The sequence below is a fragment of the Emydura macquarii genome, unplaced genomic scaffold (assembly GCF_026122565.2).
Source record: "Emydura macquarii macquarii isolate MOO-44397 ecotype Brisbane River unplaced genomic scaffold, CSIRO-AGI_Emac_v2 contig_3328, whole genome shotgun sequence".
Classification (NCBI taxonomy): domain Eukaryota; kingdom Metazoa; phylum Chordata; order Testudines; family Chelidae; genus Emydura; species Emydura macquarii.
Genome location: NW_027133465.1, coordinates 7,965,170 through 7,990,639, shown reverse-complemented (window position 1 = coordinate 7,990,639; position 25,470 = coordinate 7,965,170). Strand labels below are relative to the sequence as shown.

The 25,470-nt window shown below is 42.9% G+C and overlaps 1 protein-coding gene across 2 annotated transcripts in view; it reads right to left on the bottom strand.

The window, feature by feature from the left end:
• The window catches only part of PGM2L1 (phosphoglucomutase 2 like 1), a 74,082-nt gene that overhangs the window by 33,168 nt on the left and 15,444 nt on the right, over positions 1-25,470 (bottom strand). For both annotated transcript variants that reach the window (XR_010917178.1, XM_067533327.1), the window contains exon 2: positions 13,164-13,331. Coding sequence is in view for 1 of the 2 variants with exons in the window: in XM_067533327.1 (XP_067389428.1) it covers positions 13,164-13,331 (168 nt within the window). In the remaining variant the exon portion in view is untranslated. The remainder of the gene's footprint in view (positions 1-13,163; positions 13,332-25,470) is intronic.

Genomic DNA, 25,470 nt, shown 5'->3' with positions numbered 1-25,470 from the left:
CTAGCTGATGTAAAAGTGGTGGAGGGAGCACTGAGAGAGGTTCAGGAAAAAAAGGGGGGCTGAATAAGCTTTCTAAGGACAGTATGAAGATCCCACATTGAGTGGGATTCTCTAAGAAAACTTCACAAGACTGTATAACAGCTGACAAGTAGAAATCATTGCAAGGTGGATTTTAATGGACCTGAATGAGAGTCCAGTGTTTCAACTACAGAATATAATTGGGAATTTTAGGGAAAGGGGCCTCCAACAGATCAAGGTCACGCTGGGCCACCCAAATCAAAACAAGTGTCTTTTCTATTTAAAGGAAAAAGTTTCTTATGGTGAACTACTTTCCATCAGGATCTTTTCTACTCATAGAGAAAAGTCAGTAGCTCTCAGCCAGCCAACTTCCAGGCTGCCAGCTGTAGTAAATTCAGGTTTGGATGAAGTTTTTGACCTTGATTCTGCAATATGTCTGGACAGTCTAGAAGTTGTCCTGGTGTTGAACAAATATCTTGAGATCTGTTAGCTCCATATTGGCAAACCATTCTGGGCATCAGGATCAACTTGGCTGCATCCAATCTGATTTTATGTTTCGCTCTGGGAATCCAGGAAATCTGTGGAAATGTGTATATATGACCTTGATCCTAAAGGTACAAGAGGCAGCTTGCAAGGATCCCTAGGCTCAGGATGCCACTGGAGCAAAGGACTGGATGCTTTGTGCTGTCTTTCATGGCAGACAAGTGTATAACAGGATTTCTCCACCCACGAAATATTGGCAAGATGGAGCTCTTCAGAGACCATTTCATTGTTCTCCTTGAAATCGCTCCTTAGCTGTGATACCTAAAAAAACACCAAAAAACAAAACCTTAATGGTTAGACTACTGATGTGCAGAGATCACTTCCTATCATGCTGACCACTTCCTTGTACTGTGTCAGTCTGTCTGTATCCATCTGTGTTCTCATCTTATACTTCATAAGCTCTCTGGGGCAGCAACGCTCTTTGTTCTGTGTTTTTACAGTGTCGAGCACAATAGGTTCCTGGTCCAGGGTAAGGTTCCTAAGCACTACAATAACATAAATAGTAAGTAATCATTCATAGTTAGTAATGAATTGTCTGTTTTTGAAGTCTGCTAAATTGTTGACCACTCCTGGAAGAGAGAGGGTTACTAAAGTTATCCAGTCCTGACAGTTTCCATAGCTTGATTATCTCCTGGCATGGGGTGAAAAATGGGCACCTCTGTTTATATAGTACATTGCAAAGAAGCTTCACAGTGGAATTCCACAGAACAGATGGGAATCCTATACCAGCCAGTCTGATAGTTCATAATTCTACAACTGAGGAGAAGGAACTATGTTAATTTGAAAATTGTTTGATAAGACATACTGTCATAAGATAACTATTAAGCAAAACTGTATTATGGGGTACATTATATACATTTAGAATAAGGAGATATCAGGAACAGACAACTCTTCCCCTGAATTCCAAATGTATCTCCTAGGGCTTTTAGAGGAAGCAGAGAAGCTACTTTTAGTTTATTTTCATGAGAAGAGTCCCTGAAGCAGGAGGAGTAAGAGGCAAAGGACCAAACTGGATGTAATAGCCCTTTCAATTCTGGATTTCTGAAGTTCAGCTAAGAAGTGAGATACAAAATAACCTATCCTAAGTCAGATAATTGTAAATAATGGCATTGGCCATCATCAGAAGACAGAATACTGGGCTAGATGGAACGTTGGTCTGACACAGTATGGCGGTTTAATAACTGTGAAGAGCAAACTGAGCATTGCTGAAAAATAAGCTTCTCTTTCAATGACAGCTAATTTCTTTGAGTGCTTGTACACTGGTCTTGTCCTGGACTGAAGAGATCTCTAAACAATACAGTCCTGAACAGATGCAAAGATGGTCCAGCCTCTTTTGTGGTACTTGATACATCTTTTCTGCTCTAAGTTGTTGGTGGCAAAGTTGCTGGAATCTGTCTCAGGGTTGGTTCTAAGATGCCCTCATTAATTCACAGTGCTATTCTCGACAGAGAGGAAGAATGCAGTATTTTAAAAAGCTCATGAGTTTTTGCTTCAAGTACTGGCTCTCTATTTTCAACATCTCAGCAACACGAGAGTAGCAGCTTCCTGGAATGCTCTAAAGTCATCAGAAGCCAGTCCAGAAGTTGAAGAAACTTGTCAGGAGAGAACAGTGACAGGTCTCTGGAAGAAGATTAAGGAGGGTTTTTCTCAGGATGCTTTAGACCTGTCTGTTTCTACAGCAGAAGGGGAGAGTGACTTACATTTGCTTACATGGTAGGAGGAAGATCAGCTCCTGGCTGCTCTAGATTAAGATCTCTAGTATGTCCTATTGGGACAAAGTGGAGCATTGTAGGGATAAAGCTGGTTCTAGGAAGGTTGACCAGGCCATTGCCATGGCTAAGCCAGATGAGTTGGGGCTCTGAAGTGAGTGTTCTTGTATTGCAGGCAGAAACCTTCCCCTGCTCTTTGTGACTGAAGAAAAGATTCCCTGCTACATAGCAAAGAGGTGTGTCCCTGGTGATGGAGATGAGCGATAAGCTTCCTCCAAAGGTGGTGGCAATCCTTGAGGTGACTTCTGTACATAAGGCTGGCAAGCCTAGTGTCATCAGTGCTGAGTACGATGCCAGAGACATAGCAACCTCCTCTAACGTTGAATTGGCTGGTACCATTAATGCTTCCATTGTCTATACTGGTGCCAATGTCTATGCAGGTAGGCACTGAGTGATCTGTGCCTCTTCAATGTCGAGCTGGAGACTGAGCCAGCATCATCTGCCCCAGTTGAATGAGTGGAGTTAGTGCTCAGTTTCTGAGAGGAGAGAAAGAGTTAGAGCTTCTCATGGGAAGAAGGATGAGTGTGAGGAGCCACATCTATCCCAGTATTCAGATCTTCCTTGTCTCAGTGAGGTAGCAGTACTGGTCCTCTATGCTCAAGCAGCTGTCAGTACCAAAGTGGTCTTCAGAGGTCTATCCTTGCCTTATAATACCATAGAGCAGGGGCGTCAAACATCCGGCCCATGGGCAGGGTCGGCCCGAGCCATTCTTGCGCCCCGGGCAGACATTATAATTGCACCCATAGGCGTGCGCAGCACATTTCATTAGGGTGTGCATTTCAATTACTGCGGCGGTTTGTCAGTTTCACATTTGAATTTCCAACTGTGTCTTACCCTCCACCGAAAAATCGTGCTGATCCTTGCATTTCGGCGGTATAAGGTAAAAACATTTTGGCACCCCATACAATCAGGCGCCCCGCACTATTGCCTGGTCAGACCATAGCTCGGGCCGGCCCTGCCCGTGGGCCGGATACAGCCCACCAAGCTTTTTGGTCCGGCTGCTGCGATATCTTGCGGCGTTGTACTCTCTGGCGGCATCATGTGACGCTGTGAGATGTCGCGACATCATGCACTGCCACCAGACAGTACAACACCACAAGATCTTGCAGTGTCACGCACTGCCACGAGATCTGTGTACTTTGGCGGCAGCGCGTGGAGCTCTGTGTGCACGAGACAGCGCTCCAAAAGGTGGGAGAGGGACAGTATGGTCTTGGGGCACCGCGCAGTACTAGAATTCTTAATCATTGATCGATTCTGTTAATCATAAAATAGTAGTTGTAGAAGTGAATTTATTGCAGTTTTTATATCACATATCTAGCAAATAAAATAGAATACTACATAAAAATGGTTGTGCCTAGTATATGTATGGCCCACTTGAAGTACATTTAATTCAAATCTGGCCCGCCATAGCAAATGAGTTTGACACCCCTGCCATAGAGGAATGAATCCTTGGCAGAACAGACACAGTTGGAAACCAAAGCGTTTTGAATCTGCCATTTTAGACCCAGATAGGGATGCAAAGTGCTGAGGAAAAGTTTTAAATTTAAATCTCTTGTGGGGGTGTTTTGGTAACACAGAAATCAAAGGGTGGGAGGTATTTGAAGTGAATTAACCCCAGTTTATGAGAGCAATCCTGCTATGGGATATTGGGCTGACACAGCTTGTTCAATCTCACCACTACATATGGTAAGAGACTAGAGGGAAATGGATGGTTGCAGCTGTTCTGCCCTTTGCCCTCAGGGTTGCTCCATGATTTTTCCAGAGACTAAGGTGAGGCTGACCAGTCTGTAATTCCCCGAATCCTCCTCCTTCCCTGTTTTGAAGATGTGCACTATATTTGCCTATAATGTGCATGTGCACCTAGAGTGAGATTCACAAACGTATGCTAAGAAGAAAGTTATGTTCTTTCGCATACATGACTATGAACACTGAAAATTGTCAAAGAGAAATGAGTAAAGCTAATTTAAATCTGACTCCATCCACCCAAGCTAGATCTCATAGGCAGGTCAGCAGCCACAGGTATTATTGCTTTCATTATATTAAAAGCCCCAACAGATTGGAAGACAAATGCAGAGACAATAATATCTAACATTTATTTCAGTCAAACTCAGAGGTAAAATGCCCATCTTTGCATAACTGACCCAATAATTCATAATTTCCATTTCACTCTTATAAATCCTGAGACCCTCACCTGTGCAGTCTTCTGAGATTTCCCTTGAACTCTTCCAAAACCCTGATATGTCTGGGGTTCTGTGCATCAGCTTCCCTCCCTCCCTCCCTCACCCTCTTCCCCAAGCAGAAAATGGCACAGCACAGATGCTGACAAGGCTCAGGATAGTTCAACCAGCACAAATTTCAGTTGTGGGATTTCTGACTGGCTAGTTAACATGCTTGTCTGATGCTCACTATGTTCTGTTCGCACAGCTTTGATCGTTCTCATTCTCTTGACTGCAGTATGGATTTAGCTGGAATATCCATGTTCTCTCACAAAGGGGTTTCATTTTTTAAATTGCTCTGGTTAAGAGATAATTACATGCATCTATTCCATTGCTGCCAGCTCTTGTGATTTTACCATAAGCCTCCCTTTTCTGGGGTTTTATTAATGCCCCAGCTCCTGGAGTCATGGGATTGTGAGAATCTCAGCTTCCATCCAGGTAACAGTTTTTAAAAATGAACCTTGCAATCACAAAAGCCAGAAGGCAATTTATTTTTTATTTTGGGGGACTGACTCATTTTTGAATGCTTGGAATTGACAGTGTTGCTACTCTACGGTAGTGGGAAAATATATTAGGGAATTTCTGGGATCCTAGCAGAAGTGGTGTAACTGCTCACTTCCATTTAGGTAACCTCTAAATTAATTGAATTTGCCATTAAAAATTGTCCATCATCTTCATTCCCCAAATATGACTTGTTAGTTACAAGTTTGGTCAGAGAGAGAGAGCGCGTGCGTGGTCTATGCTAGTGAGCTTACAGAGGCACAGCTGTACTGATGCAGCTGCACTGCTATAAGATTGCTTGTGTAGCTGCTCTATGCTGACAGGAGAAAACTGTCCCATCGACATAATAAAACCACCTCCATGAGTGGCGGTAGACCTATGTCGGCATGAGAAACTCTGCCACTGACATAGAACTGTGCACACGAGCACTTATGCCAGCAAAAATTGTGTTGTTCAGGGGTGTGTGTGTTTTTTCCACAAATCTGAAATTTGGATTGGTTGAATTGCTCCCAGCTTGTCAACATTTGTACTGTATGCTAGTGCTTAGGAGAAAGCTGACAAGGAGAGGCTATTTATCAGCTTTCCATTCCCAGCATCACCACTGACAGCTTTCAAACACCTCCATAATAATTATATGGACCATTAGCCATTTAGTTATGATAGAATACACCACTTCAGTGATGTATCGAGAACTGTAGAAAGACCAGAGAGCACTGAAACCCTTAGAGCACCAAAGTCGTTTGATTACCCATGAGGGGAGGTAGGTTTAGAAAATATAAATTTCCTGACTATCTAATGTTTATTCATATATACACAGGCCAGAATTTTCTTCAGCTCTGACCCAACCCAGATCTGACTCAACATTTTTTTTGCTGGTATCAATTTTAAAAGAGCACTAGCGTTTCTTGAACTATTGAAAGAGTTGTTGGATGTAGATTTCAGTAACATACTAAATGTAACCATAATGCTTAGAAACAAATGTTTGTCATAGATTTATCCTCATAACTGGATGGAAACACTGCATTCCATAGGAAGTTCTGGGCCTAATCCAGAGAGGTGCTAAGCACTCACAATCCCCCAAGAGAGTGAATAGTAGTAGTGGGTGCGAGGCATCTCTCTGGATCAGGCCTTTGTGTGACTGGATGATGTCCAGTTAAATCACAAACCTCAGTGCCAAGAAGTACAGGATATACTTAGAACAAAGACTTCAATGGAACACCTTAAACGAAACAAACTTAAATTACATTAATGGCCATTTAAAGTACCTGCTACAGGAATAAAGCAGTTAAAATATTTTTTTTTCCTAAATCAGGATTATCCATTTAACATACTCCCTCTCTACCTTATCTCTAATGTAGTTAAAATCCCAAAGCACAGAAAGATGAAAGTACACAATGAACAGAGATTAAATCAAAAGCCTTTCTGCTTCAGAAGTAAATTTCAGTCTAGTTCCCTGAGATCACCACAGTAGCATACCTAACCATAGAAAGTAAACAACCAAAAAATAGAGCCTTTGCAGAGTAAATACCCACAAGTTTGACTTTCAGTAACCCACATAAAAAAATAACACGATACTACACTAGAAAAATCTGATTCCCTAGTGCATAAAATGAAACTTTTCACTTCCTGCCAAAAACTTTCTCCTGTCAGCCAATCCAAGCTCACTCACGCTTTCAGCAGACCCAAAACACAAACGCAGCATGCAGTTTTCAGGCTGTCAGAGCGTGAACAGCTCCAAACAACGTCACACAGGTCAAAAAGTGAAGTGACGAATTAACTTCCTTTGCATCAACAAGACACATTTACTGCTCCCAAGGCCACTAGACTTTTTTCTTCAGAAGTTCCATCATCCCTATCACTATTGTAGCTAATCCAGTGCCAACACTGATTCCACTCTATAGAAGTTTTTATACTGCACCCATTGCCATAGTATCTGAGCACCTTCAAGTAGTGTGTTAAGCAAAATGACTATATATCTGTCATATGTTTGTTCTCTCATTCTCTCCATAGAAGAAAGTGTATGCAGTAGAGTGTGGTTTTGGTAGGGTTTTTTTAATTAACTAAATATACCTCTTGCTATATATTTACAATTAGAGAAGGCAAGGTCCAAGAAACACACGTTGCACTTAGTTCAGAAAGCTATGCAGCTAGTGTTGGTCCTTAGGTCCTGGCAGAGCTCATTTCATAGTCTAGGACCACCCCCAGAGAAGATTCTGACTCCCGCACAGATAAGTTTTCCTCTTATTGTTGAGAATTCCACCATGCCAGAAGAGTGCAGTTGTCAACCATGACCTTTGACCCGGAGCTTTAGACAATCTTAGATACCCTGAGCCCAGACTAAGCAGCGCTTTGAAGGTTCAATTGCAAAAAATGTTAATGCAAAGGTAAGATTGCTTGGCAGTGTGGCGTCCCCTTGCAGAACATTGATATGAGCAAAAAAAACTTCTGAGAACCAGGAAATGCACAGTTAAAGTTGCCCATGCAACCTTAAGTCTGCCCTTTGACACCTATGCCCCAATGCACCCCCTGTTTTAACACACATACCCTTACTCTGCCAACACCAGTTGCTGAAGCATACACGCTCTTTGTCTCCTTTCACAACCCATTCACTACCACCTTCCTTCTACCCTCTTCAAGCAATGCCTCTGTATGCACATACTCATACATGTCCTTGGCACTAGAAGATTCAGGAGGTTCCAGATCCTGTTGTACACACACACACTTAGCCAAGTCCCCAGAAAGACTACACATGAGCAACTGAAAAACCACTTCTCAGCTCTATACAGATTGCTTAGACTTACTCACAGAATACTCTCATTAAAGCATTAGAATCCTCTCATATTCCACCTCACAGCTGACAATATTCTTTGTTATAAAAGCCCTATGACCTGCTACCAACATAACCTCTAGCTCTGTATAGAAATGATGCATACTGCATCCTGAAGGTACACATACACCTCTTCCCTTTCCTCACGTGAAAGGGTACAAAACACAGAACTCCTCATATCACAGTCACAGCTCTGTCACACATGTCAAAATAACCCACATATTAAACATCCTCAACTACTGCCTTCTCCATTTAGCATAGGTACACTTAATATACTGTGTGTGAGGCTTCAGGAAAAAAATTGATAAATAAACTGCCTGGTTACTGTGGAAATTGGAAACCACCTTTGTCAAGAATTTTGTGTGAGGGCAGAGGTATAGTTTATTATTATGGAAAACTGTATAAGCAGGTTCTGAAACCAAGGCTCTCAATTCTCCCACTCTCTTTGCTGAGGTTATCGCAACCAGAAATGCCACTTTCACAGAAAGGTGGAATAGGGAGCAAGTCACAAGGGATTCAAAGGGAGGTCCCATTAATTTTGTCAGCACGAGGGTAGGATCCCATGGGGAAACAGGTTCTTCACCTGAGGATATAATCTGTCCAACCCTTTTAGAAATTTGATAGTTATGGGATTGGAAAAAAGTGATCACCCATTGGAGGGTGGAATGCTGAAATCGCTGCCAAATGTACTTTAACGGAACTAACAGTCAGGCCTCGATGTTTTAGGTGGAAGCATGAACTGGAGACACACTTCTCTGCTATGATCACATAGAAAAACGTTTCCATTTGGCCAGGTAAGTATGCCTAATTGAAGGCTTTCTGCTATTCAGAAGCATCTCCTGCACATCTTTCAAGCAAGTAATTTCAATTAGCGTTGGCCACAAAGTATCCATGCTGTCAAGTGGAGGGCCTGTAGGTTGGGATGAAGCAGACAGCCATGATCCTGAGAAATCTCCTCTCCCGTTAGATTCAGATGTAAAGTAGGTATCCCTAACAACACTAGTCAGGTCATGAACCAATGTTGCTGAGGACATGCTGGTGCTCTTAGTATGAGACAAGCATGATCCTGCTTGGTCTTGAATAGGAATCTGGGTAGTAATGGGAGGGGAGGAAAAGCATAGAGCAGGGAGTTCATTTCATAGCTGGAAAGCTATCACCAAAGACCCAGGCCTGCAACCACTTCAGGAACCAAACGGTTGGCATTTTCTGTTGGCCTTTGTTGCAAACAGGTGCACTTAGGGAGTTCCCCACAGCTGGACGATGGACCTGTCCACGTCCAGACTTAGCGAGCATTTGTGGCGAGCAGAAAAAGACCTGCTTAGGTGATCTGCCAACGTGTTCTGCTCTCCTAGGAGGTGAGCAGCTTTGAGGTGAATGGAGTTCATTAGGCAGAACTCCCCGAGCAGAACTGCCTCCTGGCACAGTTGGAATGAATGCACCCCTCCCTGTCGGTTTACATAAAACAGTTGCTGTGTTATCCGTTAACACTAGCAGATTTTTTCCCAGAATAGTCAACTGACATGGTAGTGGCGAGCCCCATGGTTACACAGGCCATTGCTCCTTGAGATGTGCCCACTGCTAGGACATCCACAGACCCCATGGCTCTGATCAAGGCTAAACTTCCCACCTGTATGGGACATAATAGATCCCACTTTTGAATCCACTGAAGATGACTCAGTCATGCAATAATGGTGGAGCAGAACCCACATGGTCAGGCGATCAGTAAGCCAAACCCAGGGATAGTGGTACCAGGGATATTAACAGTGGCTTGCCCCTGGAATGTACTGGCCTCCTAGGCACCAGAAGTGGCATCGGTATGGCATGCTCTTCCAAAGGTGGTGTAGGGACCACAGTTGCCGGTGTGGACTGAAACCCTTCCTGAGCAACTAGGAACACTGGTGCCAAGAGGTTAGGAATTCTCTAGTAGCAGTGTACACTTCTGGCATCATCAGTACTGAAATGGATCTTCAGTCTGACGTATAGAAACTTCAGGGATCAGCCTCAACAGACCTGGCACAGATTCTGGACTTGACAAACCCCACTTCAGAGCAGACGAGTGTGCTGGGAAATGCTTCCTGTCAGAGTCCCTCAGAGTTCTTACTTTTAGCTGGCATTGGTATTGAAAGTCTTGTAGGACAAAATACGATGTCCTTGGCAGATCTGTGTCTTTTCTTCGGTTCTAGAGATATAGAACACAGTGCCAAAGGCTTCTCGGGAGGCACACTCTGTACCGATGGTGCTGTATTTGGGAGTACACTCTGAACCCAACATCTCCAATGGAGGGCCAAGTGCTGCATCCATACGGAGATACTTAAGTCTCACCGCTCTATCTTTTTTTGAGTGAGGCTTAAACCCTCTATAAATGTGGTACTTCTCACTGATGCAAGACCCCCCACAACATTTTAGGAAGCTGCAGTGTGGGTCAGTGACCGGCATTGGTCTGGCACAAAACTGACAAGACTTAAACCCCAGAGAAAGAGGCATGGTTCTGGTACCGGTACTGGTCCAGAGAATCAAATTTGATCCAAAAGGGACCTAAAACTAAAACCTAACACTAACTACTATACAAAAAACAGACTACATACAAAGAACAAGGGAAATAAACTTACAACAGCAAATCTGGAAGCACTCCAACAACCATCATTGATGGTAAGAAACTGGGAGGGGTTGGGGGCAGCTCTGCCCTCTCATACCAGCATGCAGTGGCGCACAGTGAAAGAGCACTTGAGCCGCCCCAACCGGTACCAGCGAGCTAAAAAATTCTCCAACAACTGCACACGAGATATGCACACACCTAAAGTGGAACAGACATGTGCAATCACACGAAGAAGAAGATTTCTGTGTCATACAATATACATTTACTGGGTAGCAATATACCTGCCTGTTTCCCAATTAATGTTGTTCTGATGCTTAATAGCTTTCATATTGTGTCTGTACTGATTATTCAAACATTCAGCAAAATCAGAGAAAACTTTTACACAGCTCCCAGACACAAATTTCTGATGCAGTCCAAATCTGCTGTCATACATTGTTTGAGGTGTATGCCAGGAATAAAACCCAGATTATTTCCTCCTGAATGAATCACCACAATGTCCAGTAGATCACAACCTCTTAAGTCACCAGTTCAACGCAGCAGGTGGGCAAAACATGATGCTAATGCAGGCCAACTCTCTCCACCCAAATGGGCCTGTAGTTAGCAATCCCCATGTCATGGTATACTCCTTGCTCTCCGCAAACTTCTGCAACCTCATGATCCAGGAATCACCCAGAATCCACATGCTGCCAACGCTGGCAGCGGGCACATTTCTTTTCCCCCAGAGGTCAAGGTACCTGTACTGTTGGTTCCAAACCTCCATGCTGTGTGCCTTTGAAACACCACATTAATCTTTCCAGAGATCAGGAAATAGCCATGGCACTACTACAGACAGAAGAGGCCAAAAGATGGGGGAAATTAAGGCAAAAGTTTCTGCAGCACCAAATAGAGCCAAGGAGGGGGTCTGTCTGACAAAATTGCTGCTCCAAAAGACTTAGTGGGTGCCAGGCAATACTTGAGATAAAAACTGACTGATTGAGACCATTTTGACCTGCGTCACAGCAATAGTTTGATCTCTACCTTGATATACAAAAAAAAAGCCATTAAAAAAAAAATTGGGTTATTTTTCCCTCTAAGGCTTATACCTCTGGAAACCCTAGTTCAAATGACCCCACGTTTGGTTCACTTAGCCCTACTCTGCACTCTGACAAGCCATAGCTAATTTCAAGAAAATCGATGCAAGCATGGAGATTTGAGAGCACTCAGAAGTGTCCTTTAAACAGGAAGGATAGAGTGAGTACGCATCCACTTGCAGCACAGGAGAGTATGAAAGGTGTGAAGTGGCCCATTCATTTCAATGTGATGTTCTCCTAAAACAACAGCTCTGAGATGTATGGCCTGCTCTATTCATCCAATGGGTGTTCTCATCCACCTCCTGAGTGCTTTAAAGTTGTGATATGCATGAAATGTGTTCTCAGATCCCCATTCAAAGGGGCAGGACTTTTCTAGATCCTGACTCAAACGAGAGACAGAGAGAGAGCTTCGATGTCACGGATCCCTGGGAGGACCCCTTTGGAATGTTAACCCCCTTAGGGTCATACTCTCTCACTAGGGTAAGCCCCTTGGCTCCACCAGCTCCTGGGTCCAAACTTCGGCACACATTGTGAACTCCCCATAGCGAATCCACTCAAATTGGTCACCTAGGGGAGACTTGCACACCCAAAGGGAGCAACGCACCCCCGACCTCTGTGACTCTCAGGCAGCATTGTAAAAACAGAAGGGTTTTTAGATGTCTGGAACACAGCGGAGAAAGTTCTTCACATCGAGAACAGAAAAAGTTACAGCATAGTCTACCTGGGTCAGTCCTGAGTGCAGCCCAGTGCAAAAGCATGTGCCCTGCTTCCAGCAGCCCATACTATGCAACGCCAAAGGCCCATCCTCCGAGGCTCCGTCCTTTGTTCCTCTTCCTCGGTTAAACAAGATCACCTGGTTATCCACCTTAGCTCTCTATACACTAGCTGGTCAAAACCAGTTGGCATTCTGCAGAGGGGGAGGGAAAGGGGGGAGGTGCGGCAATCCCGGGTTGTTAGTTGCCAAGAACCAGATGTCCAGCCATAGATGTGACCACTGTCTGCTGAGAGTGACTCTGCCAGAGTAAAACAACCCTTCCCACCACCTAGTTAAACATGTAGCAGATAGGGGGAAAAGACACAATATTTATACAAAATATTAAGAAAAATTCCCACTTTGTCACACTCAGAGCCTCTCAAAAGGGAAAATCTACTCTCCCCCCCCACAGATCACTTGAAGTGGGGGGGGAGGGGATTATAGAAACCTGGACAATCTTTTCTTCTCAGTATGTACATCTTTCAAACACTTGCAAACAAGAGTATTTTGGTTGCTCTTGTAATGTCAGATGAGTCCCCTGAAGTTAACACAAAAGGCTTTAGCTCACTGGCCAAATTCCACTTTAGGTAATTAGATCCAGCCAATCTAAGATGCCCTGGACTGGTTTAACTCGATTTTTACACTTCCTGTCTTTTTGGTGTTGCTGTATACTGCTGAACAGTTGCCACATTCCACCCATGAGGCTGGATTTCAGTGACAGGTGATGCATTTCCTATATATAGTTTAATAAGTTTAATTGCTTTGTGACTTTTGAAAACAAAAGGCATAATTTTAACCAATCAAGAGGATTATTATGAAATTATAAATAAGAAGTCAGCCCGCATAATGCAACGCAACAGTTTAGTTACCTGTGTTGACTGGATCACTGTAAGGTCATTGATGTAGCAAAAGCCTGCCCCCATGGCAGAACGAAGCCCAGCAGTCCCAAAGGTCAGCCTGCAACAGAGACGATCCCGCAGCTCCTTATTCATCCCATTCTGTAACAGGTTTTCAATCTGCTCTTTTGTTTTAGGGTTCTGCAAAAGAAAAATAAAAGTTCTATTCCCACTGCTCAAGGAGGATCTGATGGAACAATTACTGCTGCAGTGCAGTTAGTGAGAAAATTATTTTAACACAAATTCACAGGATAAGAAGTGGTGGTGTCCATATCCACAACCCAAACTCTTTTAAAATACAAGTTCTGTGTTGGGGTAAAAAAGGATCAGCCTTTGCTCTAACCTTTGTCATTTCTAGCACGTTCTCTATTCAAACATCTTTAATTATGCACAGGCTTTCAAGGATTATATTTTTATTGGTAAATGTTAATTTCACCACACACAAAATCAACAAAAATAATCCCATATTGTTGTCACAGCTTGAAATGTTTGCAAAGGGGGTCCCAGCAAAAAAAGATTGAGAACCCCTGCCCAAGTGCTTTGCTCACTTTAGCTTTAAATTACTCAAGCAGAGGATATGCTGTGCTGATGTAGCCATGTAGGTCCCAGAATATTAGAGACACAAGGTGGGTGAGGCAATATCTTTTATTGGGCAAACTTCTGTTGGAGAGACACACAAGAGGAGGCAACAAACAACTGAGCAGATATCAGAGTCAGGACATGTGCTGGACACATTCAGCCTCAGAAACATGTATTTGGAGCCGTGAGTACCCAGAGTAATAAAAAACAGGTCAGGACAAGATTTTTGCAGGGGAATGTAAATATGAATGCATAATCAGCCTTCAGTGCCTCTAAGCAGTGAAAAAAATATTACTGTGGGGTACCAATAATTTAACCAGAATTGTAAACAAATTTTAATATATAAAACCAAGCATTCATGCAATGTTAAGACTGCACAGTTAATTATATAGTCTGGCAATGCAAAGCAGAAATTGCGGTTTCAAGAGCACCTTTTATTGCTCAACTTGAAGCAAGGCTCAATTATATAAGCTAGAGACTTAACCAGAAGAATAGGAGAGTACTGTATTTGCACTATATAGTACATATGAACATACATATGAACACTACATAGTACATATGCACATACATAGTACATATGAACTATTTTCTATTCCTCTTTTTGGTTAAGTATTACTGCTTATTACAAAATGCACATCTTTACGTCTTATGCTGCACAACAACTAATTAATGCTGAAGTTGGAACCTTTTTATTTCAAAATGTGCAACCTCAGCATGTTTTCTGCACTTATTTTCCTAGTGTTTTCTGGGGGAAGCTGGAAGTGTGGAGGCTAATTTTAGAAGACACTTCTCCTTGTGGAACTTACAAGTTCCTTACTTCCTAGCTATTCTGTTTGAAAAGCTTACAAATTCTGCCTTTGGTACCGCTGAATTCCACAAACCAATACGTGTGCACTTCCCTATTTGTACTGTATTGACATACATAGCTTTATTCAAGTGTGCATGTGTAAACTTCATTTTTCTACTGCACATATCCAACACACAATTTTGAATGATTAAATCAAAACAGATTTTTTTCAACATACACAATGGAAGTCATCCTCAATAAGCAGGAGCTTAGCTATTTCTTTATATAACGGGGGAATGGGAGGAGGATTTCACTCTCATCCAGTAGTCAAACTGTCAATTACAATTTGACTTTGAGAAGAGATCAGCATGGGAAGTTTACAAGAATGCTTCCAACCTGAATTCTCTAAGATTTGCACAGCATGCTCTAATTTTGTCTCTAATTGCTTAGAAGGAATGTTAAGGGTATTTCTTCTCCACTGTTTATATTTATGCAAATCTTTTCTGTAAGGGAGAAGTTTTGCAGAGGAATGGTAAAGTCACTAGACAAATAGAAAAGGAAGAATTTTTTTTGCTACCTTTTAAATTACAGTAATTTTAGGTGTGAGCTATAACTATAGAAGGTATATTCAGACAAATGATTTTTCACATCCCTTTAAGCCTGCAAAGTTCTGAAATATGTAACCTCAGACCCTAATCACACACTTATGCACATGAGTAACTTTATCAATCAGTAGCCCACCAGACTTGAAGTGTTTGCAGTATTGGGCCTGTGGCCGTTATTTGTATTATATCAGCATCCAGAGGCCTCAATAAGAATCAGGGTGCTGTCTGAGAATATAGAAAGAGATGGTTTCTGCAATGAAGAGTTTACAAACTAGCATAAGACAAGATGAAACAAGGGAGCATAAAAGAATGGAATGAACTGGGTACCAATGATAGGAACATATGCTCATAGACTAACCCTATGCACAATTTAATAGTTTCAAATCATTGTGCTGAGATATTTTGTGTGTGGGGGGGGGGATGTTAATTCAGAGATCAAATAATAAATAAGATAATTAGCAATCCTCACTGGCAACGTACCCAGTGAACTATGTAACAGATACAATCAATACCCATACAAAAGCTTTATCTTTTTAAAGTACTGTGTCAGAAAATCCAACTCAGAATTAGAGAGAGTGTATGCAAACGTGCCATTTATAATACTAGAGACACAAGATGGGAGAGGTTGGGGAGCTCTGGGCAAGCTTGAAAGCTTGTCTCTCTCACCAAACAGAAGTTGGTCTAACAAGTCATTACCTCTCCCACCTTGTTTCTCTAATATCAGCATTGACATTTAACCAGAAGAATGACTCAGAGGTCCTTGAATGTAATCATCACACAATTTGAGGGAGTCAAACTCTCTCTCCTGGTCAAAAGCCTCCAATCCATTATCCAACCTCTCATTTGGAAAAATCCCATTTGACTAAGGCCAAAAAGACCCATCATTATGCCTGCCAATAAGTGGTCCATTTCAAATTCATTCAATAAGGCTGTTGAACAATAATTGACATGTTCCTCCTTGATTATATATTCTGAGAGGAATTTCCTTCAAAATACTTTCCTTTCATGACAGAAAAATGCAGTTAGAGCTAAATAATTTAACTGGGCTTTGATATATTCCCTACCTGATCCCTCAAAACCAGAATAAATCTATTCCAGAAAAGGTGAAACTTCTTTTTTTGGACCAGGTCCCCCATGCTGTTTTAAACTGCTTTCTGAGACTTTTTTTTTTCCCTCTGCTGAGTTTAGTTGCCATACAAATAATCCAGTCTAGTTTGTTGCTTCTTTATTATGGAAACAGATTAGACTCAAATGCTGGAGTGACTGGGGATACGAGTGCAGTTAAATGCAATGCATCTGACCAAGGATTCCACAAGTATGTCTACACAGCTGCCAGGAGCGAATCTTGCAGTCCGGGACGACAGACTGGCGCTAGCAGGGCTTGGGCTAGCATGCTAAAAATAGCTGTGTAGATGCTGCTTTGAGATTTGGGCTCCCTAGGCTTCACCTGAATGCCTACATGGCTATTTATAAGCATGCTAGTGCAAGCCTAATTCAAACAAGACTGTTGACAAAGGCTACAAGACTTGCTCCCAGCAACTGTGTAGACATACCCTCAGAGGTCTGTGTCAACTAGAAGGGCTTGCAATAAAATTAATGGCACAACAGACTAAAAGTTGTCTTTTTTTAATGGCATATTTTCAAAGAGGCCAAGTATCCATGCATTTTATCTGGATGCAGAGTCAATATGTGAATATCTATGGTAGTATATTTCTACAGAAATCACAAGAATGCAGAAGCAATTTACTTTTAAATAAACAGTAGTTGGATGGAGTCAGCTGCCCAGGATGTTTTGCAACTATTTTCAAAGAAGTGAATTTGATGAAGCAGAAATAGGTTTGTTGCCTTGTTACTATGGCAAGTCAGCAACAAAAGCCTTTCTGAAAAAGGCATTACTTGGAGTTACCAAGAGCATAATTTAAGTACCCAACATGCAATTGTGTTGTCGCAGGCAGATCTTTTTTCCACATGGAGCCCCATTTGCTTTAAAAGACTCTAAAAGGGTCCACCTAAACTGATCAGATTGCCAGTGTCAGAGCTTTAGCCAACATCATCTTCATCCTCAAGCCAGGCCACCCAACCTGCCTAAATAATTTCACCCAGCATTGTGATTTGTGGTCCAGGACACCCAGTTTGAGAGCAACCTCTTGTTTCATTCTCCAGAATAATGAAGCTCAGGACTTTTACTGAGATAATCCACATAGTCTCAAGAGACCAACTGTCACTTACTAACCAATTATGTTTGACTCAAGTTTTTTTTATTTTAAGCCAAGGTTTAAGACAGAAATAAGTTATGATTGTGCAACATTATAGCTGAGACAGAACTGAAGTTAGAGAAGTCAAAGTTATGGTTTCAATGACAACAATAACTCAAGCTGCACTGCACACATAGCAGATCTGAATGGGCAAGCCATACTGATGCAATGCTACCAAGATTACCCAATACGCTGCTTTCTGAAATAGACATCATAGGGCATGACCCTATAACACTGACCATTCCCTCTTTTGTCCAAAAATTAGTTTCACTGTCCCCCATTGTAGTCAAACAATGGATGTTATATGCATGTATGCCAGGGGACTAAAGTATAACTGATATAAGATCCCAACCATAACAATGAACATACTGAAAATGAAAAAAAAACACCCTACATTAATATGTAGCATGTGTGCTACTGAGCACCTGTTCACAGTGACTCACAGACAGCAACATCTTCCTCAAAAATTGATGTTCCGCCTGGGGCTGCTGTTCAGACAAAGCACTCTGACAACAAGTAGTGTGGTATTAAAAACCAAAGTCTCCAGTTAATTATCGGTTGTCAACTAAGAGAGTACACTTTGTTAAAGACTGTACCATAGTGTTTGTACTGAGAGTTAATAGACATTTAGCAATGTGAATTTTCAAGTTAAGACTGGATTTTTCCCCCTACCTCTATTATAGATTTAGAACAATTCAGAAAGATGTTAAAGGTAAAAAATATTAGATACAAATTAAAGTGGATGCAGTGACCTGGGTACATTATACTCTAATAAACTATAGGGAGGAGCCATCCAGGGACTCCAGCTAGTAGAAGCAACTAAAGCAGGGACTCACAACTGCTGCTGCTATCAGAATTTTCTACAGTTTTGATTGGACCTGCTCCATTCTATGCTAATTGGCTGTTTGCTCCAATGCTTCCCACCCTCTGTTTTCACCTCAGCCTTGCTCTACACTTCCCCTCTTGCCCTCCATTTCTTCCCTGCCACACACATGCACGATTTTTTCTTTAAAGTTATTCTATGCACAAGGTAAATATGGATGGTCCAATTTTCAGAACTACAACAACTGATTTCAGTGGGTGGTGCAGGTGCTTGGAACACCTTTAAACTTCGGCCAAGAAGCTACTTGCTTGGTGAATCTTGAATTAAAATTTGGGCCTGTTTACACACATTTCAGTGTCAAGAAGGCATTCTGACTAGTCTTTAACTGAAAAGTTAGCTGATTTGTTTCCTTGACATTTCCCAAGACTTTCCTAAAAGCATCTCCCCACCTCCTGAGATTTGGCAGCAAAGACACTGAAGAAACACCATGGTCAGTGAATAGAGAAAGTTCTTTGGGGGTTGCCTCTTCTCTCTCTCCAAGAGAAAAGTTTAAAAGGTCACCTCTCCCCACAAGGTTATATGCTCTACAAGACCATCAAGATCCATTATTTTATCCATGGTAAAATTTCCTCTAGGTAACTAGGATAGAGCAGTATCTGCACTGGCATCTGTCCACTTCAGGGACAGTACACATTCTCTGGAATTCTTAATCAGGGTGTTTACAGTACATCTTACACCTGGTACAGTCAAAATATATGTTTGAAAGGGAATGAGGACTGGACAGTTTCAGCTTAATTATCTATATCAGACAAACTAAGAAGAGACACATTCAATCACATCACACTATCTTGGACAGACTGCAGATAAAGTATTACAAGCACACAGTGGAGGAAACAGGTAAGTAAAATGAGTTAAAAGGAAAAGATAGCGGCGGGGAGGAAAGTGGTCACCCATGGTCAAAATAAAAGAGGAAGCTCAGTGGATACAGGTAGAAGGGCAGTTCCAGTGCTGTGAAAGGATGGAAGTCAGCTTGGAAGTGAACCAAGTACAGTAGGTTGTTTTGGGAGAAGTGGCTGGATAAAAATTAACTGATGTGCTTTAGAGCCTGTATATACTGAAGGTTCTACAAAGACAATATGAATATCAGGAAATGGTGGTCTCTGCAACTATTTCTGATTTAGACAACAGGGTTAAATTCATCCCAGTTGTAAGTACAGTGAAATCAGTAGAGAGCTTGTCCAAGGATGAAGTCACACCTAGGAGCTTCTGGGTTTACCCTTGAATTCCATGAATGCATCAGTATTGGATTTCACCGGCCAGCATTAGCCTCACCCCCCTCACCACCAGCTTTTAGGATACCAGATAAATCACCCATATGAGAGATCAGAGGGTCCTGAACTATCAGGACTCAGTCCTGCCAGGTGTAATGTATACAAATACCAGCTTCCAACAAAGACACACTTAATACAGAGCCCATGGCTAGAGGAAGGTTCCATTTTGTCTCACTTATTTATGGTTGCAGTCAACACACCATGGGAGTCTCAGGCCTTGTCTACTCCAGAAAGTTTTGTCGACGCAAGTTACAGTGATGATCGAAAAGCTCTGTAATTACACTTGTGCCTGTTCACACAATGTTCATTGTGTTGCCAAAGCGCATCCACAGTTGGTGCTCTAGCACAGACAATGAGAGCAGTGCACTGTGGGCAGTTATCCCACCTTGTGCCACTGGGAGGTGTGGGAAGACAGAGGATTGCAGTGCATCATGAGTGCAGGCTCAATGTCCCATGATGGATTTCTGGCCCGTCACTCCATGGGTTTCTGACTGCATTTTGTGGCATTTTTCAATGGCCTCAGTTTACTGAGCGCCCACCATCTCCATCTGAAAGGATGGATCCTGAACTACTCTCTACTGTTTTTGTCAGTGTTCTGAACACATCATGGCTGGTCATGAAGTACATCGGGAACTCCCAACAGAAACTGGAATCTGGAATCCGACCTGCTGTGTGCCATTCAAACAAAAACCGCCGGATTACTGTTTGCATTCACAGAGCATCTGCACATGGCGCACCGCTGCCTTTGGGCATGTGAAACAAGCATTAAGTGGTGGGATTGCATCGTTATGCAGGTCTGGGATGATGAGCAGCAGCTGCAGAACTTTCAAATATGCAAAACCACCTTCATGGAACTCTGTGCAGAGCTCACCCATGTCCTGTGGCGCAAGGACACCAGAATGAGAGCTGCCCTCTCAGTGGAGAAGCACGTGGTGATCGCTGTGTGGAAGCTGGTGACTCCAGACTGCTAGCCAGTCAGTCGCTAATCAGTTTGGCGTCGGGAAGTCCACTGTTGGAGCAGTGTTATCACAAGTGTGCTGGGCCATCAATCACATTCTGCTAAGTGTCTTGGAACTGTGAGTGAAACAGTGGATGGTTTCGCAGCAATAGGATTCCCTAACTGTGGCAGGTTGATAGATGGCACATATATCCCACTTTTAGCCCTGGACCATCTTGTGATGAAGTACGTCAAAAGAAAGAGGGTACTCCTCTATGGTACTGTAAGTGCTTGTGGATCACCATAGGCATTTCACTGACATCAATGTGGGTTGGTCAGGGAAAGAGCATGACACATGCATCTTCAGGAACACTGGCCTGTACAGAAAGCTGCAAGCAGGGACTTTGTTTCCAGACCAAAAGATACCAATGGGGGTTGTTGAAATGCCCATAGTGATCCTGATATATCCAGCCTACCCCTTAATGCTATGGCTCATGAAACCTTATACAGGTAACCTGGATAGCAGCGAGGAATGCTTCAATAACAGTCTGAGCAGGTGCCGAATGCCTGTTGAATGTGCGTTTGGCAGATTAAAAGCTCACTGGCGATGCCTTTATGGCAGGTTAGATCAAAATGAAGAAAATATTCCCATGGTTATAGCTGCCTGCTGTGTGCTCCATAATATTTGTGAAGCTAAGGGTGAAAAATTTCCCCCTAGGTGGGGCACAAAGGCGGAATGCCTTGCAGTTGAATATGAACAACCAGATCTCAGGGCTATTAGAGGGACAAAATGGGGGATCATTCGAATCAGGGAGGCCTTGAGGAACTATTTTGACAAGGAACACAAATAAGTTGTCTTTGTAAATAACACTGTGCCATGCTCTGACTGCTATCCAGCTTGCACTGTGTATCAATGTGAGGTGCAACCACCATGTGCAAGAGACAAATAAAGATTGCTTATTCTGTACAAAGTACGTCTTTACTAAACAAAAATTATTCACAGTACACACAAAAAGCTGGACTGAAGGGAGGAAAGCAGTGAGGGGAAGTGTGAGCTATAACAGCTGGGTGTAAGTCCAGCTATCATTCTGGAAGCTGTCTGAAGGGCTCGAGTGAATGGAGTACCAAGATGGGCCAGGAGTGTGGCAGGAATGTGAGGATGGAGTTTAGGGAGGGCATGGAAAGCAGTTCTGTATTGGCTGCAAGGAGGTGGTGAGCATACATGAATTAAGTCTGCAGTGTTATGAGTGACTTTAGCTGCTCCGTTTGCTCCTCCATGGCTTTTATCATGTGCTCGTGATCTGCTACCACTTGATCCTGGTATTCCCTCCTCTCCTGCCTATCAACTTTCTGATTTTCGGACACATTGCGTCTCCATGCCCTTTTTTCTTTTCCACCTCAGAGAATTGGAGGAGTTCTTGGAACATCTCCTGTTTGCTTCTGTGTAGTTGTTTTCTTATCAGCCTCATGCACTTGGCAGATGTGGAAGAGTTTCCCCTCAAGGGCACATCTGTAGAAGCACAATAAACAATGAACAGAAGCATTATTGTGAGTGCAATAACAGCACTGATGCATTACTATAAAATAAGCCTCTCTCACTGTCCCCTGGCAAGTGCACAACCAGGGCGTGGTGAGTTCTACCCAGGGGGAGGGGAGCATTGAAGCTGGGAAAAGGTTCTGGGTGGTTGTTTGGGGGATTGATACGAGTAGATGGGCACAAAATTTCAAATTGTGCCATCATTTTCCATTTGTGGGGGCCACAGAAGCCAATCTCTCACTCCTGAGAGTAAACAGGGATGCCGGGGGCATCTCCTCCAGGCGAGCAGCTTCAAATCAGGTCTCTATGCTGCTCACCTGTGTACCGCTTTGGTCCTGCTCAAATGATTGCCGATTGGGACGGGAAAGTTTCCTACAACAGGGGAAGAAACAAAGCTGCTCCACCGAGTAACCTCTGGCAGAAGATTGGAAAGTACCTCCAGGAAAGTTTCCTACAGATCTCTCTGGAGGGTTCCCGTGAAATCTCGGTGTGCATTAACACACTTTTCCGCTGCACTGTCTAGCTAAACAGGGGAATGGGAAGCACATGCAAACATAGCTACTCTTGTGCATTTCTATCCCTTCTACCTGCTGTATAATGCAACAAAGCAAAGGACAGCTGTACCTCATGTAACCAAGCAGCATCTACTCAAAAAAAAAAATCACTTACCTGAGCTCCCCTCTCCTGTATCTTGTATTCCAGAGGTGGAGGGCTGGGACTGGCTCAAACCCACCTGGTCCCAGCTCCCCATGTCAGCAAACAACCCAATCCTCTGCTCCACATCGGTCTCCAACTTGACCTCTTCGTCCACAACTTCTTCATCGGGGTTGACTCAGTTTTCCGTGCCTCTGGGTCCCCAGTGGTATCCACTAGTCTCTTGGCGGTGGAAGTGGAGTTACCGCTAAGGATGGCTTCCAGCTTTTTATAGAAGCAGCAGGCTTTTGGCTCTGCACCAGAGAGATGGTTTGAGACTCTAGCCTTTTGATACCCTTGCTGCAGCTCCTTGATTTTCATGACACTGCAGTGTGTCCCATTCATAGCCTTTCTCTGCCATTAAACGAGAAATCTGACTGCAGATATCATAGTTCCTTCAACTGGAGCAGAGCGGAGACTGCACAGCCTCCTCCCAAATGCTAATCAGAGCCAGAAGCTCCAGTGTGCTCCAAGCAGGAGAGCGTTTGGTGCGTGGAGCCGCCATGGTCAGCTGAGAAGATGAGATGTGAGCTCTTCACGCCAACCAAGCAGGAAGAGGAATTTCAAAAATTCCCAGGACTTTAAAGGAGATGGGGTGGATGGCTGCAGGGCAGTGGACTTCAAACTGAGGGCCAAACAGGTCAGGATGGGCATTGTGGGCCACTTCCTGGAGACCATTTACCATGACATAACCAAGCGCAGTATCTACATGGACGCTTTGTCACTAAAAGTTTGGCGCAAAAATCTCTATGCCTCTCGTCGAGGTAGCTTTATTTTGTTGCAAAATCAGAGGAGTCGGGTTGGCAAGGGGGTGACTGAAGTGTGTACACCACCACTGTTTTGGCACAAAAAGCTGACTCTGCTTGACAAAAGTCTCTTCTGTAGACCAGGCCTTAGTATAAAATTTCAGCTAAACAGTTAGTGAGTCTGGCCAGCATGTGGGATCCCTAATAATTGCCGATGTTTAACTCTAGACACCAGTTGGCAGACAAGACCTGGCATAACTCCAAAACTGTTTTAACTGACCTGTTTAGTGCTCACCCACTCTGTAGTATTGCAAAGCCTGTACATATGTTCAAGAATTTAAGATATCTGGATGTGCATGCAGTGAAAAGTACATTTTTAAATATAAAAAAGAATTTTAATGTGTTGCAATTAATTACACTGGCCAGTTTAAGTGAAATAAAGTGTCCATCCCCTATCCTCCTTTGATGACACTAATCTGGGCAATCTAAGCTCTCTATTATTTCACTGATCACTGTTCAGAATTCTTTGCCTCCTCTGACTTTCCATCCACTGTGGCCACCACACTGAGATTAGTGGAACAAGTGCCTTGAAAGTAAAGAGAAGGACAGTGTTTCTTATGGCACTTGAAAACTTCAACTGTTGAAGGCTGAATCTTAATTTTATATGTGGAGGACTCAAGTTTTTTGGTATACAAAGAATATGTAATGGGGGTCAGATGCTATGGAAAGCCCTCAACTTGCTCAGAAAATCTATTTAAAAGTATAGTGACACTTTCTGTTCTATGAATTGAGGTACTGTATAGAATATGTTGTCAGGATGGCCAGAGGCCTACTTCAGGGAAGGCTTTTTGCTTGAAGTATGGGAGTGTGCTTGCTTGTAGTTGGTTATTTTAGCTATTTGGGAAGGTAGGTTGAGAAGGGGATTTTTTTTTTAAATGCACATTCTCCAGCCCTCTACAAACAACACTGCAGGTAAGAAGGGACGGTCAGGAGCGTTTGGGGAGCCCCATTCATCCAGATACTCAGCACAAGGACAGTTTTGAGACAGATGGATCAAAAAAGAGGCAAAGAATATGATCCTCAAGCACTCCTCCTCCCCCAGATCTTTGGGGGAGAGGGAGCGGGGGAGAACAACATGTACATGTATATGTATTAGACCGCTGTCCTACAAAACTCATATTCAGCAGCAACAATAGGCAAAATTTGCCATTCCCTTTCTACTACTCCCTCTTTTACATCAACAGAGGACAAAGCTATCTGAAAAAAATAAAGGTTCAGTTAGGGAAATATGCTAAAGGGAAGGTTGAAGGCCAAGAAATCACAGAGCATTCACACCCAGGGTGCCCTTGGACTAACACGATATGAAGAGACAGGGCAGAAAGAAGGTGGAAAACATTTTTTAAATTAATTGTTCATAATTCTGCATATCCTATTGTTGTAAATGTGGATATAGTGACAGGAGGCAGATCTGTGGAGTAAGAAGATGTGCCTCTGAAAATGACATCTGCCCACTTATGAAGAGCAGAATTACTCCCATATGAGAATAACCAACATAAGCTATAAGAAACTGAGTTTGTACTTAGACTGCTTTCACCTACTCATTTGCCAGAGCAAGGAAAGAGCAGGACTATCCTCCCTGAGAACCCGAAAGGGGGCTCAGTCTTTTAATCCACAGATTTTAGGAATGGCGGCAAGGAAGTTCAGTACTTCTGCACTGCCTCCTAACGTTCACTATAGGAGCCATGCCTCCACAATGGCCCTTACTACTGTTAAATATCCACTCAGTAGTAGTGCCTCACATCACGCTGGTGAACTCCACGTTTGCTATTACTAATTATATACTGTTTAATAGTTTGGAAAGTGATATTTATTATAGCACCATCAATTCGTATGGTACTACCTAAACAACGTTCAACCCCATGGACTCTAGCATTTATCCAAACAAAACTACAGATCAGACCTTTAGATTATACTATATGTAAAGCAG